This window comes from Parus major, chromosome 3 (genome assembly GCF_001522545.3).
Source record: "Parus major isolate Abel chromosome 3, Parus_major1.1, whole genome shotgun sequence".
In the NCBI taxonomy this organism is placed as follows: Eukaryota; Metazoa; Chordata; class Aves; order Passeriformes; family Paridae; genus Parus; species Parus major.
The window spans coordinates 10,020,324-10,039,364 of NC_031770.1; the positions used below are offsets into that span (position 1 = coordinate 10,020,324).

General features: G+C 38.9%; 1 protein-coding gene across 16 annotated transcripts in view; it reads right to left on the reverse strand.

Moving 5' to 3' along the window:
* The window catches only part of EHBP1 (EH domain binding protein 1), a 207,596-nt gene that overhangs the window by 53,225 nt on the left and 135,330 nt on the right, over window positions 1-19,041 (reverse strand). For 14 of the 16 annotated variants that reach the window (XM_033513206.1, XM_015622082.3, XM_015622090.3 and 11 more), the window contains one exon: window positions 17,314-17,457. The exons of the other annotated variants lie outside the window; for them this stretch is intronic. In XM_033513206.1, the coding sequence (XP_033369097.1) occupies window positions 17,314-17,457 (144 nt within the window). The remainder of the gene's footprint in view (window positions 1-17,313; window positions 17,458-19,041) is intronic. 16 annotated transcript variants of the gene reach the window in all.

A 19,041-nucleotide genomic window follows, 5' to 3' on the forward strand; every position in this document is an offset into this window, starting at 1 on the left:
GCTTGGCCCACATTATAAATAGGACGCTCGATATCAGTTGGGTGTCACACCACAATTTTTAAAGACATCCATGCGTCAGATTATTTTTTTTTTAAGCATTCCCCAAATTATTACTGCATTAGAAACCTGATGATTTTCAATGTAAAGCTTTTATAAATTATGTTCTACAAAAACACCTTGATGAAAATTTACAGACACTTTAGTCTCAAAGTAATCACACCCAACGAGTGATTTGAGTGAAATTTTACCGTGGCTACTAAATTGAATTACTCTTCTGAGTAGCATTCTGTCACAAAACTGAACTGAGAAGCCAGATATTTATCTTGGTTACTCCAAGCACCAAGTTGACTTCAAAGTATAAAGTGGCATCAAATCTGAGGCATGTTCTTTGACTTCAGTGGATAAATTTCTTTATAAAAAACAAAAAAAAACAAAAACACCTCCTAATGAAAATTGCTGATAGAACAATAGATGCTCTCACAGCAGAAAAGACTTTGCATCTCTTTAAAACACACTAATAGTGGGGTTCTGGTCAATAATTAAAGAAATCATACTGGAACCATGCCAGATAGTGCTGTCCCACTAAAACTCATAACTTAGAAGCATGATAATGTTTCAGTTACATAAACAAAGTCCTGCAGCATGAAATTCTGTAAAAGACTAAGCCACCATGATAAAAAAACCTTCATAAAAAGATGGGTTTAAATATATCTATAAGGCTGCACAGTCTCCATAAGGGAAACCTTTTCAGTTTTCACCATAAGGATGAAATTTTTTGCAGAGTTAGGCCTGTTTTTCCCCTTCCTCAATATCAGAAATTCTCATAAAGTTCAAAAAAGTCAGTGCTTGGCTTAAATCTAACCTGCCAATAAGTTTATGTATTGTTGACATAATGACCTGGATAAATCCCAGGTATAGGCTGTTGACCTGAACTAAATAGAATATAACAAACTGCCTAATTTTGGAGAGCCATTCTGGCAGCCATCCCACCAACCCAGAAACTTGAGCATCCCACACCTGCAGAGCCTGGTGAGAGCTGTTGCTAAGTGCTATTTAGTTTAAGCAATCATTAATAAAACAAGCACAAAATACTAATTAGGTACATTTTATCCATTTCCATGTAAATTGTTTGTTTGTAGCTATTTACTCAGCATTGTTCCCGGCACAATAGAAAAAATGCAAATGACTGAATCAGAATGCAGCCCTAATGGGACTTTCTGTTTATAACCATTAGCCCAGAGGTGTGCTGTAATTCAATCCTCAAGCAGAAAGATTTAGCCTCATTAACAGCTTGCATGGGCAGGTTACAACTCATAAAACCCTACAGTAAACAAAGTATATGGACACAGCACAATATCTTGCCTCTGAGTGACAGAGTCCCGATTCCCTATCAGATTGCCTTGATTTACTTTTCTCCTAATATCCTCCCCTGGAAAGACAATTCTGCCTGAGCCCTGCGAGGCAGCGGGATGGCACATGGGCTTTGTTTGCTTTCTCACCCTTTAACTTCCCAGAAGGCACAGAGCAACAGTTCTATCAAAAATTTATTTGGTAAAGTACACATTAGAAAGACAACTGGAAAGTTCACCCCCTCCCCGCCCCCCATGCAATATAATAGATCAATTTAATTTAATTTCCAGCCAGTCAACTGACACAGCAAATGGTTTTATTTCAACCCACAGTATTTGGTAACATTAATTACATTGAATTTTACTTGAAATAAAACTGCTCAAATCTCTAAAATTCCTAATTCCTTGGATATAGGAACTTGTGGTCTTAAATGACTTCTAAGAACAAATGTACAAAATTAAGGTTTTCACGTGGTTTAACGTCAAACAATTTAATCTACTTCAGCACATGTAATTTAAAATAGGGCCAGTTGAGTGTTTGTGACAAAAATGCCCTAAACTGAGCTGGCTGATTTCTCCCATCTCCTTTCCTCCCCTTCTCCTGAAAGAGAACTTGTATCCTGAATTATTAGCATAGTCATTAACATCCCGGGGATCTCCAAGCAAACACAGATTATGGTGGCTTGTGTTTGTGCTGATTAAGCCAATCATCACCAGCGGATAAGGGAAAAACCAGCCTAGTTCTTGCTTAAATTCAATTCAGGTATTTGAACCCTCGGTTACTGAGCTTGGCAGAAGAAACACTGGTAAGAAGGAGCAATGAAACTGAGAGCTGAAAAAGTAGATAGATTAAGTTTTGAGGTACAGAAAAATAGTTAAATGGCATTTCAAGCTGGAATTTGGAAAGGAAAGCACTTGAGAGAGGTACGGAGGCATGAACAAAAAAAAATAAAAACAATAAAACAACCCAGGAGATATGAAAAGAAGCACTGCACCAAGAAAGGACCAAGCAAACACACATCCAGTGACTTATTTTTCCCCGTACAGCTGAAAAGAAAACTCAGTAAAATCTTCCACCCTCTGACACGAATCTGACATGCCAGAGACATTACAGTTTTCTTTGTTATTTCCCCCCAACTATTTTGTAATGGTTTAAAGATCTGCCATGCAGATGCACAGTGAGGAAAACTTCACTATTTAAGGACAAACTCTTCACGAATAAGTAATGTAATTCCTTGTTTCCCTCCTATAAAAATGTATTGGTATGCAATTTTTATATTTCACAGTTCACTGACATCTCGGCAAGCTTTCTTCCACTGCTTCAATGGTGCTACTTTTAATTTTATCCTCCTTAGTCCTAGTAATTAAAGTGATCAGCAGTGGCATCCCAACGGCTTTGACACAGCTACAACCCCCTAGCTGACTCCGGCTTTTAAGGGAAAGGGGAAGAAAAAAAAGGACGGGAGTTTCATTTCACTGGAACAAGAAAATCAAGCTTCTCCAATCCTCAACTTTATCCAATTGTTCTTTCAGCAGCCTTTGGATCTTAAGAAACAAATAAAAATGGCTGCCATTAGGGGGTCCTGTTTGTACTCGCCGCAGACGGCAGTGACTGACATTACTTTGGCCAAAAATTATGCCGTGGATTTGGGAAGGTGAATTCAAATGTGAAACACTGGCAGGGCAGTTTCTGAGATCATTACCCAGCCAGCTGAGAGCCGCCCAACTCAGGAAAATATTGAGAGTGGTGGAGTCTTTCAGGGCAAAAAACACCCCCACACCCCCTTAAAAACCATCTCCTTAAATGACTAAAAATTTTGCAATCTTCTCACATAAAAAAAGTAAAAAAAACAAACCACAAAACCTTTGCCAGGGATTATCAGTCCTCCTTTGGTAGAATTTTGGGAGGATCCAAACTGACTTTACACCCGAATTCTGATAATGTATCATCCTTTCACTATATTAAAAAAAAACTAATCTGGCAAACTGCATTTGTTTGACATTTAAAAAGTAAATTCTTTACTGTGCCCATAAACTGGGGGACAAAAGTAAAATTTAAAAAATTTGGGAACGTACTTATAACCCACAGCAACGAAATCAAACCAGAATTGTATGAGAGGGAGCGATTCCTGAAGCTGTAGGTTTCAAAATGGTTCGTGGTCAGCCGTCAGTGCACAGTACATCTAAGAGAAAGAACCTGACTGCCACCTCTTTCATCATTAGACAGGAAGAACGGCTCTGTTATTAGCCATTCAGAAAGAAAGACTTCTGTGCTTGTCCAGAGGCAAGGATTACCAAAATGTACCTATTCAGTTAGAAGAGAAGACAGAATAAAAAATAAATAAATAAAAAAAATAAATAAAATTACACGAGCTTTAAAGGTTTGAGCAGGCTGGGTTGTACTGTGACCTTGATCGGCTCTTGTTTGAGTAAATAGGATTTGGGATGAAACATTAAAACTGTTTAGCAGATCTTTTCAAACCATTTCAAACTTTTCTTATGTTGGTTTATAATATAACCAGACATGCTTGTAAATGGCCACACCTGCTCATTCCTCTGGGGATGGCCTGATCTCTGCCTTTGCTAACAAAGAAAGGACGGGAGAAAAAAAAAAGAGCCTTTCTTGTTGCAAAACAGAGTGGAAAGTCAAAATCTTTCTCAAGTTTGTCCCATCTGGTCAGATTAAATCTCTGATCACCCTGGGGATCACATTTATGTTTGGTCTCTACCACTGCTTCAGAACAGCTCAAAATACACAGGTAGTGAGCAAAATATGGATTGCTAAGCAAGGAACACTCGGCATAAACAAAAGTGGCTTTGGATTTCTGTGGCTATTCAGATCGTAGGAGGTGGTAAGCAAAGACAGACATAAACATCTTGGGTATTTTCTGCCTTCTGCCTGGTGTCTACATCAGCTACCTCACTATCCATAAACTGCATGTAGCTTGAAAATATTTTTTCATGAATGCATATCACAAAAAGTATCAAATTGCTAAAGTAGCTATTGGCTTAGGAGCTATGGCACCGATACACTGATGAAACAAGACAGAATGAATGCAAAAAGTAGCTCAAAGTCTAAAATCGGAAGAATCAGAAACAATATCTTAACAAAGTTGGCCCCCTTAAGAAAAAAAAGCTCCCAAAATTCACAATAAAATGGGGTGGTGTGGCTGTAAAATGGAAAACACCTCCTTAAACCAAGGAGGCATTTTTAAAGAAGTAGCCAGCAATTCCGTCTATTTTTATTTTTTAATTCTAAAAATTATTTTATGTTGTTCTGGAAAACCTACAATTCACTAAGTACACTATTTCTGTGTGAAGAACGGTGGCTGTAGAAAAACAATCCACTGATAATTTAATTCCTTGTGTCATTGTGAAACTGAAAAACTCTTAGTTTACTGAATGGAAAAAAAAAATATTTGAAAAAAAGAATGTCTGACTAAGTAAGTATCACCTTGTGCTACATCCAAGGCCTCTTGCTGGTTGTCTGGCTGCTCTTTTGTAGGCAAAAAGGAGCTGAACGCTCTCTGGCTCCTTAGATCTGGTCCAACAAATGCACTGCCAGTCATGCACACGGATCCAGCTTAAAACCCAGTGTGAGCCTAAAAGAAGCTAGTCAAACTGGCACCTACTCATGCAGAAGTAGATAGATTTGTCATGACAGGCTGATTATTCAATGTAAAGAAACAGTTTAGCTTTTCTAATCTGGTACAAATACATCTTTCTCAGAGAAAAAAGTAAAAGGTCTAACAGTTCAAGTATTTATAAGTAAAGAAACCAACAAAAAAATTGTAACGTCAAAGTGAACCACAGGTATTTGTGCTGGAGCATTCTGCTAAACAGCCCCCAAGTTCTATTCAGATAAATAAGATTTAAGCCATTTAACCATTTCGGAGCTGCACATCTCTGTGACAGAGGTGATCTCGTCTGTTTCACACTGCACTTGGCTCTACGGCAAGTTTCAGGGGCAGGCTGAGATCCCCAGTTCCAAAAACACCTTGTGTTTTCCTTCTGTCGTCGCTCGCTCGCACTGGTGCAGAGTGCGAGCTGCTCTCCCAGAGAACCCTGCGAGGGCAGCCCTGCCGACCACAGGGCTCCCAGGAAACACCACGGAGAAAGGTGACCTAAACCAAAAGCAGAGACAAAGGCCTCCACTAATTTCTTTCCTGGAATTTTCCCCGCTTAGGCAAGTTTGTGCTCTCCCCCATCCAGGAAGTATAATTAAGGTCAACAATCACCTAAGGTGCTGGGATCCATGAGCTTGTTCTGCCTGTCATCGTGACTGTCAGCGCTATTGGCATGACCCCCAAACAGGGGCTGAAGCATGCGGACTCAGAAATATCCTAAAATAGTGTCATCATCCAGACAGGGCAGAACGTCTGATCCGAGATGAACAGGCTAAAGATGGAGTTTTCTGTGCCTTTCCACAGCTGAGTTACAGACAGAAGTTAAGAAAGCTGCTTACTCATTGTAGGAGTCAACATTCGTCGAGCTCCACTTAAGGGATTTTCTCTTGTGTAAACTTGACTTGATAATTTAAAAAAAAAAAAAAAAAGAAAAAGAAAAAGAAAAAAAAGGTAGTGTTATGAAACAAAGACTTTTGGCAAGTGTATGGGATGCGTAAGCTGGAGAGCAGCATCTCTCAGACTGCCATCCTGGGAAGTTTCCTCCTCGGGCGGGCAGCCCCGCGCCAAGGGAGGGGACGTGCCCTCCTGAGGAATGCTCCCGGGTCACTCCCAGCCGAACAAAGCCAGCGGGCTGCAGGGAGCCTCCGAAAGTTGGTTTTCCTCCCCCCGCTTCTCTCAATTTTTGGGGGAGGGTAACGAGATCCCTGTCTGCTTCTATGTGATGAGAATGAAAAGAACAAGTGCAAACCCTACATCTCCCTGGACCCTATTTTGCTGGTGGTTTGTTTTTTTTAAAAAGTCCTGCAAACTGCTGGCAGGTTTTTTTAATGGAAAATACCAATCGCCTAAGATCTATACCTAGCCTTTTGCCAATAATGAGAAAACTTCACCTTCTGTCCCCAGCAATTCTTAGGAAATCTTTTGCTGTTATTCCTACAAATCCAATTACAGATTGTTGAGTAGCTAGTGGAGTAAGCTTATTGAGGAGTGTCACATCACTAAGTCGTGCGTATGTGTTTCAGTTTGTAATGTGGTCTGAGCCGCTGTAGAGGTGTCAACTTAAAATGCAAGTAAGTAGCAGAACAGGGCTAATCCCAGCCACTACTCCCCTGCAGCCAAATTGTAGCGCAATGAATGACAGTGGAAATGCAAAGATGCCACTGTGCTTATCACACACAGCCAGATGGTGGACCTGGATCAATGCACACATGCCACGATCAATGCATTTGATAAAGAATTAAGAAGAAAACTGTACATGTTATCAAAGAACTTGTACATGGCATAATTATGATTCTGCATGTGCTTACTGATGATATTGGAGACTCAGAGGCAGGTGATAATGAAACTGATAGGAAGAAATAGCTTAAAGGCTACAGCATATGGCCTCAGCACTAAGAAATCTTGTCAAATAGTTCAGAAAGCTTTTTTAACTGTTATTACAGGCTGCTCATAGTGCAAGCTGGTGGCAACGTTTTAATTTTTTTTAAACCTGAAATGTCAAAAAGTTACAAAAGCTGTACTTTTCAGAATGGTTCAGAAAATAATTAAGATGCTATTGTGTTTTAAACATGGCAAAAAAACTACAGGTAGAGAGAGCATTCACAATTTGGGGGTGGGGGGAGTAGCTGGGCATTTAAAAATACATATACAATTCTGTGTTTTCTGAATAAATGCATTTGGACTTGGAAGGAGCTTGTGTTGGTTTAAGGAATGTATCTTGGTAGCAATTTGCATCCAGAACACCAATTTCTACAGATACAGTTTCAATATTGTCAAAATTTCAGTATTATCAAAATGTATCAAAATGTACTCAACATCAAACGATTGAGTATTTCCCTGTTCGCATTTGTACTCTGTCAGCTGAGTTACAGACACCTTGCATGTGAAAGAAGGCAATTAAAGATTTGTAGAAAATAAAGTCTAAAGTAATAAAAAAAAATTTATAATGTATAAAAGGTACCTAAAATACAAATTCTCATGCTCCAGTTGATAGATGAGCTGTCTAATCAACGCCTGGACGTAACTTAAGTGCTCTCATTAGTGTGAAGACCTTCAGGCTAAATAAGACTAAATCCCTTAAAAATTGCTTCTGCAATAGAAAAATCCCCCTTACCATTTTCCTCTGCCTAAATCATATCAATTAAAAAGAGAGAAGGGGAGGGAGGCGCAGAGAGAGGCATTTTCACATGACTTTGTTTTAACTGACACTCAAAAATCTATCTTCTGAATCCAATTTAAAATGTCTCGGCAAAAAGAAAAAAAAAGTTCATTAGCAATCAAAGAAACAAAAAAATCACCCCGAGTTTAGTTTCTCTTTCACTTTGAACCTGAATCTTTACTCAGCGCTAAGGTGCATAATGCCCATTGAATCCTTCACCGTAACTTCTTTTTTTCAACCCCAAACGTTTAATCAACATTGCAGTTTTACATTAAATGATAAAATTTATCGAAACGATCCTCCAGAAGAGTGAAGCGCTTATTTTATTTTCAGCAGGCCGAGGAGGGACGTTCTCCACCTCCCCCCCGCTCCCCGCCAACCCCCGAATTTCAATTTGTCCTGACAAACCATTGGGTATTAAATTCTAAAGGCACGCAGAGTGCATAAAGAACTGATGGCTTGATTAGCTCTTGTGGTGCAATTGAAGGAGCTGTCTCTCTCCCCGCTTCTCCATTTTGAGAAACACTTTGATCTTCGTTCAAGTCAATTCATGAACATCAACTGACAAGACTGCATGAAACACCCCAATGGTTAGGCCCAAACTCGTAGCAAACTATTTGGTTTCATTAAGGCTTTAGGAGAAGTGACCAGTGACAGTCCTTTCATTCAGAAGCCAACAGGCAAGTGACTATTTAAAGTTTAATGTGCACAATGTACTGCTGAAGGCCACTACACCTATAGTCAGTCACTCAAGTATGAATGCCTTTACCTACTATTTTGTGACATGTGAACTGCTAAGTGCAGCTGCAGTCTCATTAATGCATTCGCCCAGATTTGTTTGCAGGACTAAATAGACGATTCACAGAATTTCTGGTGAGAGAAACAACTGTATCTTCAAAGGAAGGTAGAACAGCAGGTGCTACGTAAAAGCCAGCGATTAAAAACAGATTGTGTTTTTAAATGCAGTAATTTACTCGAGATTTGCACAGATTTAGCAGAAATGTTATCTGTTCTGGTTGAAAATATGAAAGTATTTGAATCACATCACCCGCAAAACGCAGGGTGTTTGGCCTGGTGTCGCGCTTTGCTACAGTACACTACTTACACATCACTCTTCCCCTTTTTCAGTGTCCTCTCCAAAGAGTCCCACTTCAAAGAGCTCATTTTTGCACCAGTTCCTGTCAATGCAGGTCAGAAACACTAAAGTGGAAAGTGGCTGCAGTGCCGTGGCACAAAGAGTCTCCGCGGCTGAAATCAAACAAAGCCCAATTAAACTAATCATAACGTCCCAGTGAACACAAGGAAGCTCACCTGGTATTTCTGGACTTCTTGTGTGAATTCCCAACTCTACTCGGTACTTGGTACTATAATTACCCTGACCAAAATACTGTGAAATTACTGCTCTGATCTACTAATGGCTGCAAAAAATCCCGTCGCTGTGGTTCCATGCCAAGGGGCCGTAGCAAGGTGGCGCAATGCTTTCTGACAGAGACGACAACTTCGAAAAACTCAAAAGGGAAAATTAACGGGATGTGGTTTATGTTGCCAAGGACTGTTCATTAATTACCAATTTAATCACTGCTGGAGGCATGACATTACAAAAATCTGGCTGAAAGTTCTAATAGATTATGAAGACCACCTAAGAAGAGTGACCAAGAAATGTACAAAACAATTAATACTGTTTCACTGCTATCAAAGACACTCAGATTATTTTACATCAAGTGAAGCAAAAGAATTAGTAGCTTCACAGTGCCACCACTAGGAACTGTAAATACAATGGCACACAATTAGTAATGCACATGTGACTTTTCGTTCAAGGCATATATCCTTGGGAAAGCCAGAACACGATAAGGAGAACAAAAGAAACATTTTTAAATGAAATGAATAAAGATTTTAACTCTACCCTTGTGCATGCTGAGCAATCACAGAATAGGCAATGCAAAATACAGCTCTAAGTAATGGCGATATCATCCTGGGATTCACAACACCGTGTACTGAACATCCACACGGAAAACGTCCACAGCTATTAGCAGCGATAGAAAAAGAGCATTCCAGGGGCTGAGAAACCCGGGTCTCACTCTGCACACAAAGGGATAGCTCTGAAACAGAGACTTTTTGTTTCTTTTTTTGCTAATATTTATAAATGAATAGAAGATGCTACAATTTTGGAACTAATTTTGTTCAGATGATCTTAAAATTCCATTAATAAACTGCCAGCTTATTTTCTATCAGCGTGCGAGTTAGTGGTACGGCTGCAGACTGTGCAGCACCTTGAATTTACAGCCACATAATAAATAAATTTATACATTTAGGCCAGATCCTTAACTGGTGTAAAGAGATACATCTTATAGAAATAACAGCAATAAAAATCAGCTGAGAAGCTCAAGCATTTGTATCTTAAACGGTAACTGCTAACATTTGTCGTGCATTATCAAAGGTTATGCTTTATCCAGGAAATCCTTCCTGCTATAAAACTGATGGTGCATACTAATTCTTCTTAAAAATTAGTTTACTTGCTCTAATTGATTTATTTTCCTGGCTGTGTCAAGGACTTGTCTACAGCAATATTTTTGTACAGTGAAATATCATAACTTCATAGTAAGAAAGTGCTTAAACAGACCAAATATGAAGCCAAAAGATGTAGAACCCTTTTGGAAAGTTACAGATTATTTTTATTTTTCATGTATTGAGGAACATTAAATAAAACAAGTTGCTTGTTCCTGCCATCAAGGAACTGAGATCAGACTGTCTCAACCTTAGCATGTCACTATAAAGAAGTAAATACCAGGTCAGCTGTGGGTTTGAAGTGTTCAGTGAGCAGGTCTAACCCCCAGTTAAGGGAAAAGTATATTTTTAAAACAACTATAAAACTTGGAATGCTCATGAAATGTAAATACTCTATGGCATAGTCTTATCAGCTTACACCATATTTAACCACTTTATAGTAGCATACAGGCAAGACATATAAATGAACAACAGGGAATAAGTTACCAAAGCTCAGGGATTACCAAAATAATGTTCAATCTTTTTACCAATTAGATGGTAACGCCTTCTTTATAATCTTGGGAAGATCTAATGATCATATCTAAATCTGTCTGCAATTATCAGCATGACAGACTAGTCTTTTTTCAATCAATATTTTCCAATTAATATTAAAAGACCAAGGTTGCCACCTGCAAAGTCCTACACCTCAATAAATTCATGCTAGATGTTTAATTAATAAAGATCCGTTTTTTAATCTATTTTTTTTAAAGAAAAACAAGATAGGAATAACTTGAAAGTATTTCCTTTAATGAATTAACATTACCACCCCAATTACAGACATTTATTTTCCAACTGAGGAGACTTCAAAAAATCCAGCAGTGAACTGGATACCTTTTCTAATGCAGCAGAAGTAGGGATTCTGGTTTGACACAGAAAAATACTAAATGAAGCTATTTTGTACTCATTTTCAAGAACCTGAAAATATAATTGGAGGAAAGAACACTCACATTGCTACCTTAAGTTTAAGGCATCTTTCAATCAAATTGAAATATTCTATTTTTGCTGTCTACTCAGTATTTGCTTTCGGTACCATTCCATGCTGGCTACAGTTTTCTTACTGGAGATAAGTTTGGACAGTCTGGACCTCATTAGCTCAGAGGAGCAGCAGATTATTGCCAGACAAAATCAATAAATGGGATAATTTATTGAAGTGGTTTTTTTCTGAGCATTTAAAATAATGCTTTGTTTTTATTTTATTGCAGTTAGCATATCTGGTATCTGTCCAAATGTATGCAACCAAAATTAAAGATCATAAAAACTCATCTCCTTTCAGATTCTTTCACTTTCTGAAGCCTTTCTAAAAAGAACTTCCATTTCCACTAGTCCAGTGCATGCAAATAAAAAAAAAAAGTTATCATTTTGCACTCAAATATTTATGAAAATGAAAAGTAATGGGCACAACAGATTGACACCTGAAGTAGAAAGAGCTTATTAAAAATGAATTAGATACAGCTGCAACAAGTCCTTTGAGCAAGGCAGCAATAAAAAGCAGTATTCTGAGCAAGGAGAAACAATCTCACAGCACAGCCATTCCTCTGCCCTCTGCACACTGTGTTTGCTTGGAGGAAACAGTTTTTTTGGTCAAGTACTTTGTATCTGCAAAATCTACTGAAAGAGTTAAACATAATTGCCACTGCTCTTTCAAATCTTTCTCTTTTTTTTTATTTTCAATATATACACATTGAGGCAGCTACTGCTGCCATTCAACTTGAATAAATATAAAATAATGGTACCAGAGATAATTAAACCCAAATCTTTCTCTGTACAGAAAGCAGGGTAGCAACAGTTGCACTTAAGCACAGCAGCAGCAGCCTCAGGATTACTCTCCAAACCCAACCCCCCCAAGTCAGTTTGTATTATTCTTTTTTTATTTTAAATTCTTACTGTTCAAATAGAGTCCCTCACAACTTTTAGTGTAGTTGTACTTGAATGCTGTTCTGAGGAAAGAATTACTATTTTCCTATTTCACAAAAGGCAGAAGATAGATTGATTCCCTCCAGGTATTGAACTCCTGTATCCCAGAATCAAGGCAGATCCTAAATATGCAAAATTTTTGGCCAAATCCATATATAGGTGGCCCAGTTCTGCACCTAAATTCACCAAGGAGGAACCCTTAGCTCATGCAAAATCCAGATAACTTCAGAAACTATCTGTATCCCCTGGTAGGGAATAAAATACATCCTTTGCCAGATTAGCCTTATTTTTCATGAATTCCATTAGATACAGCATTCCCTGCTAAAGCTGTCTACCTTACAAAAACAAGTTAAAAGACTTTGACACAGGATTTAGGGGATGCCAGAAATAAAGCTAGTGGGGATAATCCTAATTTTCATCCTGCTCTGTAGCCTCTAAAACAAAGTCTTATTGTGGCACCACCTTTTACTTTCACTATCTCCTGGTCTTCAGCCCAGACCTGATCTACCCAGTGGTGTTCAGTCCTTTGGTTTATTTTCACTGTTCAATATGCGGGCCCATCAATACATAGCACTATTATTTACACCACAATATTCAAATCTTGCTCTGAAGACAGAATTGTTAACTTCTTGGTTTCTTTCTACAGTGCCCACCTCTATGGTATTTAAGAGCCTCAAGAGTATTAATCACATTGCCTTCTCACAACAAGCCGTGGAGGAGTTATTACCCTGCTCTTCTGATGAGAAGTGAGACGGAGAGATCCAGCTAAAAGGATCTATCACTGGCTGCTTGCTCTGGGAAGCCTATTACTTGGATTTTTTTTTCAGTATACTAAGCTTCATACAGCCCTTTATATGTCTCAAGCACAACTCCAATTGATTTACCTGACAGATCTGGATGCTTAATGTATCTGCAAATCAAACCTTTGCCTCAAAGCAATCCAGAAAGGAAGGACACACAAATAGTGACCACCTGGAGGATGTTTGGCTCAAAAGATTTAGTGGCACTGATCAGGAACTCAGGTAAAGGCAGAAATACATTTAATTCTTTTCAAGCACCTTAACCATGACCTCATCTTTTCACTCCTCGCAGTCCCTGCTTCGTTTGTCATACACCTTCCAATTTCTGCAACCAAAAGCACAGAGGTCCTCTGGACAAACAGCCTTCTACATCACCTCTATCCTCTGAGGAAAATGAGACACAATTGCTTTGGGGAAAATAGTATGTGATCACATAATTAAAGACTACATCATAATGCATATACACAAAGGAGGTTAATTAAAGTTGCCTGTGCATTTCTTAACTCCTAATTCCATTCTCTGTAATCATGCTGACTCCATAACCATAGCCATTTGAGTTTGGAGAGTAAATGGCAGCTGCAGTAAATTTCCATTCTTTATGTGGCCCAGTCACTAAAAGAAAGTAAGAAGATTTTGCCAACGGCCTTTACAGATATTTGCTGACAGCAGAGTTATGCTGAGATTCAGGAGTTAGAGATTCCACCCCATGTTCTGCAGATGAAGATTCCCCTCCCTGGAAGGCCATTTAGGCCCATGACTTCTGAATATTTCCCACTCATTGTGGTCACTCTAGCCTGTGACTTTGCTGTATAGGTTGCATAGTCCAGCTCCAATCTCCTCACCTTTCCAACATCACATTTCAGCCATGCTGCTGCTGCTAACAACCATCACTGCAGGCTGATATTTTACAGCATCTGGTGGGAGCAGATATGTCCCTTCTAGCCCTGTGATATTCACCATGAGAAAAGGCAAGTTAAATAAAAATGAGTAAGCTAATAAAAAGGCTCTCCTGGTTAAAAGCTAAGTGATTACAGCTGCTATATCAGATTGCAAATGACAGAAGCATCTCGTAAAAGAGTCACACATACATCAAGAAAGCAAGCAGAAAGGCTGAGTTGTTTATAAATCTACCATAGAGAAAGGGATCCATGAGGGGATCAGTAACTGTTCACAGAGCTCTTAAGCTAATTCTTCCAGTCTCCAAAGGGCTGCATCAATTTTAATGACACAGCTATGATCTTCCCAAACCATGAGCATGATTTCAAGGAGGTTCTGATCAATGCAGTCTCCTCTTAAAACTTCAAATACCTGCACACATACCTTCCCATGCCGTCTGGCATGCATACAGCTTGAGACTGAAGGCTTCTGAGAAGCACCAAATAAGCAGACATGACACTGAAAAAACCTCTACCATGCTGGAAGGAGGGAAGAAATGGGAGACATGAGAAATGTGCTCCATGCTTAGAGGAGAAAGAGGAACACTGTCAGGTGGGGACACACCAAATAAACCTGTATTTATGGCCATGGCAGGGATTTGGAAATTTCCTTCGTGTTGCTGACCCTGAGCAGCACCACATCCCATCCTCACCATGGACACTGTCCAACCCCACGCACTGAACGCTTTCTCTCACATGGACACTGGGAAAGCTGGAACTCCTGGTTCTCACACGACACATGGAAAGTGGAAACAGCAAGGCCTAGGAGATGAGACTTTTCTGAAGTCACTAATGACTCCACAGGCTTTGCTTAGCTGGGGTGACTGACAGAGCACAGTCTGAAAGACTAGCATGCTTAAAGCTCTTTCTGAGAAGGTATGAAAGAAGGTGCAATTGCAAACTTCAAGAGTTACTTTCAAAAGTATTGTCCCTGAACTATCTCTTCAAAGTTTTCTTATTTAAAATTAGATCTTCCTGTTTTAAACCATTTTCTTTTGAATCTCAATCCATCCTGAAAATGAGCCTCGTCCAATTTCCACTACTAAATGCTTATTCTCATTATCACAACTCTCATTTGGATAACACACTACTACACATTACTGCACACTGACACATACAACACTGCTTTGAGTCAAAGTTCTTATTATTAACCTTAATGACCAAAAAGCCATGAATAGAAATAAGCCTGTGCTATATGCTAACAATCAAATGAGCAATGACCTGTAGAAAACTGGCAGAACTACATCAAATGGAAATGCCTCATCTCTACTAATATCAAGTGTGTTAAAGGAAAACAGAAATCATTGTGTTTTATCTTATACCTATATATGTTGATGCACACATGCATTCTCTTTCAGAATATTGCATGTGTAGGGATATGTAAATAACATACATCTATGTTATACACAGCTTTATATAATGTATATTATTATATACCAGCTGTAAGAGTCTCCAAATCACATCTCCACAACACACTTCAGAGCTAAGGGGCTTTTGCCATTCTTATGTGACAATCAACTCAAGTCAAGAGTGCCCACTACAGTTTGCTCAGAGTGGCCAGGACCATTCATGGCTCCAGGACAGTTCTCCTTGAGCTTCTGATGGAGGCAGCAAGAAACTTTGGCTATGCCAAGCTGCCTTAAAAGATTGCCCTTCCCCTTCCTGCGGGCTTCTAATTCATTTTTCAGCTTCTGTAACAAATGAAATAAGGTCCCATGGGTAATCTGGCTGCCTGAACTACACAGTCCTAACTCTCACCCTGAAAACCCTTCACCATCTCCTGCCCTTCAGCTGGTTTTCATGGCCTGGACACCATCTTCATTATTGTCTAACTTCCCATTTCCACCTACCAAGGCACCTTTTCTCTGTATGTCACTGGGGCAGCTCCTTTTACTCCTGTTTGGATTTCATTATCAAGAGTTTGAGTCTAAAAGAGAAAGTTTTGCCTCCCAATACTATGACCTGCATCAGGAGGGACTTTGATCCGTAGGAGAGCAATGGTGAAAGATGCTCTTGCTGGGCAGTGTCCATGCAGACAATTTTGACCGACACTTAGGAACTTTTCTGAGCTTCAAAGCTCTCTGACAAGATTTGGTATTAACATGACTGTTTTGAACAGATTTTTCAAGAGAATCTCACCATCTTTCCAAGTTTTATCTATTTTTAATATGAGTAAAACAATGCTTTGTCCAATCTAATTCAGAAAAAGAGTTGAACAGGGTTTGTTTTTACATTTTAAAAAAAAATTTAAAAATACTACCCTGGGGCAGAAGAGCTGACAGGGAAGATTTCAGCTCAGACAATGAAATACTAGCAAAGTTGTAAAACTTTTGAAAATAGGAGCTTGTAATAAAAAATGTTAGGCAACTTTAATTGCAGTTGTTTCTGCCTGAGTAGCTGCCTATCGTAACTTTCCTCTGATGGTGTTTTCTTTATGAAAATGTAATTTTAAAAAAAATCCAAAGTGAAATTTATACTAAAATATACATATCCAGGAAAAACTTAAAAAAAACAAAGTAAGAAAAATTAAGTTTATATATCATTCTACAAATAAGTATATAAATAAGACTTGTCTGCATATACAAATATATTTCAAAGTAAAATGAAGTGTCAGTCTACAGAGAGGAATTTCTACAAAAAAGGAGAGCCAGCATGGATCCAAGAGAATTAAGAAAATAAAGTGAAACATAAATCACTGTCTTAATTTTCTGATGGTATGATACCATTCCTGTAAAAAGCAGAATCTGCTCCTCAGGACTTGGCTCTGAAAGGAGGGAATCTGTAAAGATTCCAGCCTTTCTCTGTAGCATTATTTTTCAGTCACATTTACATTCTCAGTTGCCAGTACAGTCTCTAACATGCAATAGTTAGAATCACAAAACCTGCATTGCAAAGGTTTGCATAAAAATTAATTAGCTTTCATCTCCAGAGAGTAGGGATCCTTCCAGGTCACCATGAAAGCCACTGGAGATGCAACCACAGCTGCTTCAACACTGGAGCTCATTCCCCAGCTCCACTTTCCCCCGTCACCAGCATAATCAACTTTGGTGATAAAAAGGAATCGTTTCATCAACTCTTTTACAAGACTGACACAAGCAGCTCCATTCACTGCAACAACACTTCTAAAGCAGCAAGGAGCTCACATCAGAGGCTCAAGGAAATGATTTACATTAACTGAAAGAGAAGTAATCAGAAATAACACAAATTACCTCACTATCGTTTAACAAGAAATGTTTGAGTTTCATCCCACCAGAAACTGCAGTGCCAATCAAAGAAGGTGCTCCCAGACTTCCACTTCTAGGGAAGTGGGAGGCACCTTTCTGTTGGCCATAACATCAGGAGAAACAGGTTTTAAAAGTGAATGAAGGACACACGACACGTCAAACGCGGAGAAGAAATGTTCCGCAAGGACACGTCCCCCCCCAACGACAGCACACACAATGCATTTTAACTCTGTAAACTGCAAGACTGGCCAATGTTTCTTACATCGTTCAGCTGCTTATTGCGGGCTGGGATGAGGGTACTGGTTAGCTGTTTATTCCCTGCCTTTAATGCTGCATCTCTTCTTGCTTGCTCAAGCAGAACTCTTGCTCGTTCTTTAAGTTCTTCCTGTCTTGACAACATACGTTGCTTAAAAATAAAGAAATATAATTAACAGCAAGGCAGCCTCAGGGTACTGAATGTTTATACAGTAGTTAATAGCCAGCGGCCTTCCTATACAATAAAGGTCAGGAGCCACATGAATTATGACTTCATGAGGTGACAGAGCACTCTGTAGAAATGAAGAGATGATCAAAATGTAAAAAAAAAAAAAAAAAGTTATAGGCCTTTATAATGTAAATAGAAGTTCTCTTCCTTCCCCTTAAAACTTAATTTCTATCAACATTTAATGCCTTTAAACTGCAACTGTGGAAAAATCCCAGCTGGCTTCACAGAAGCCATGTCGAACATGCTATGTGTTTACTTATTTACTTTAATATGTATGCAAATATGGCTACAACAAAAATGCTTTGTTGGCTATTTATATGGGTACCACTCACTCATAACTTAAATTGAACACAAAGAGGCTGGGTACAAGGCAAAAACCCTGCAAAAAATCTTCTTCTACTGAATTTATGAATATGCACAAGGAAGTCCCTTCTTCATACAAAGGACCAAGCACATTTGCAGAGCAAAAATAGCAAAAGGGGGTTCTGCACAGGCAACATGAGGACATGAGCAGCTCCCAGGCAGACACACTCCCAAGGGCTGGTTTCCTAGTCAAGGGCAACTATGAAGAGTGGGAAAATGCATCTCTAGGCCTTTACATGGCTAGGGCTGGGACAGGTGTTACCTACAACAACCACGTGGAAATGGAGGTGGTTGACTCTAACCAACAACTGGGTGTAGGTTCAGAGGGAGCCCATGTGCAAATGCACCGATAATTAACAACAAAGAACTGCCTTTAAAGCCAACTCTTGATTTTTCTTGGCCTGTTACACCCTTGTCCATGAAAATCTTCATGTCTCCTCCTGCTCTTTTATTCTATATGGGCCAAGCTGTTCCTTTCTCGTCCAGTACACAAAGATGATGATGACGATGATGATGATGAAAAGAAACCTCACAAGACTTCACTGATTAAAGGAAAGAAATTAGCTGGCTCTAGAACCAATATTTGGCCATCATCACTCATCTATAGACTGCTTCTCTTGCAATAATACTATGTTTATGGTGCTTACTCAGGAAAAAAACCCATAAAAATATTTGAAGCAATTCACACTACCAAAAGACTGGATATATTATTTTCTTACCAGAGCTAATGGCACAAAGCCCAAATTCAAGAAAACTTCACAGGGGTAAAATTATAAGCCTGCTTTGGCATTTTTGTAAGTGGAGGTGATAACATGTTTTACATATTTTTATGATGATATGATTTATTGATAATACTCAGCATATATGTAATATTCAACTTCCATTCTCACAATAAATCTGCAAGGTAGGTGGGCATACACTGTTATCTTTATAGAAAGGAAAATGACATTGTGGTGAAGTAACATGCCTTAGGCCACTCAATGGAAAGCAGCATAATTTAACAGTCTGGAGTTTCTACCTCATCATCCTGGCTATGTTCATGAGACTCTGTGGCTTCCCAGACAAGATTTTGAAATATCTTTAGTAAATTTTAAGGTATTCAAAGCTTATTCAATTCATTTCCTAATGAACTGATGTATTTTT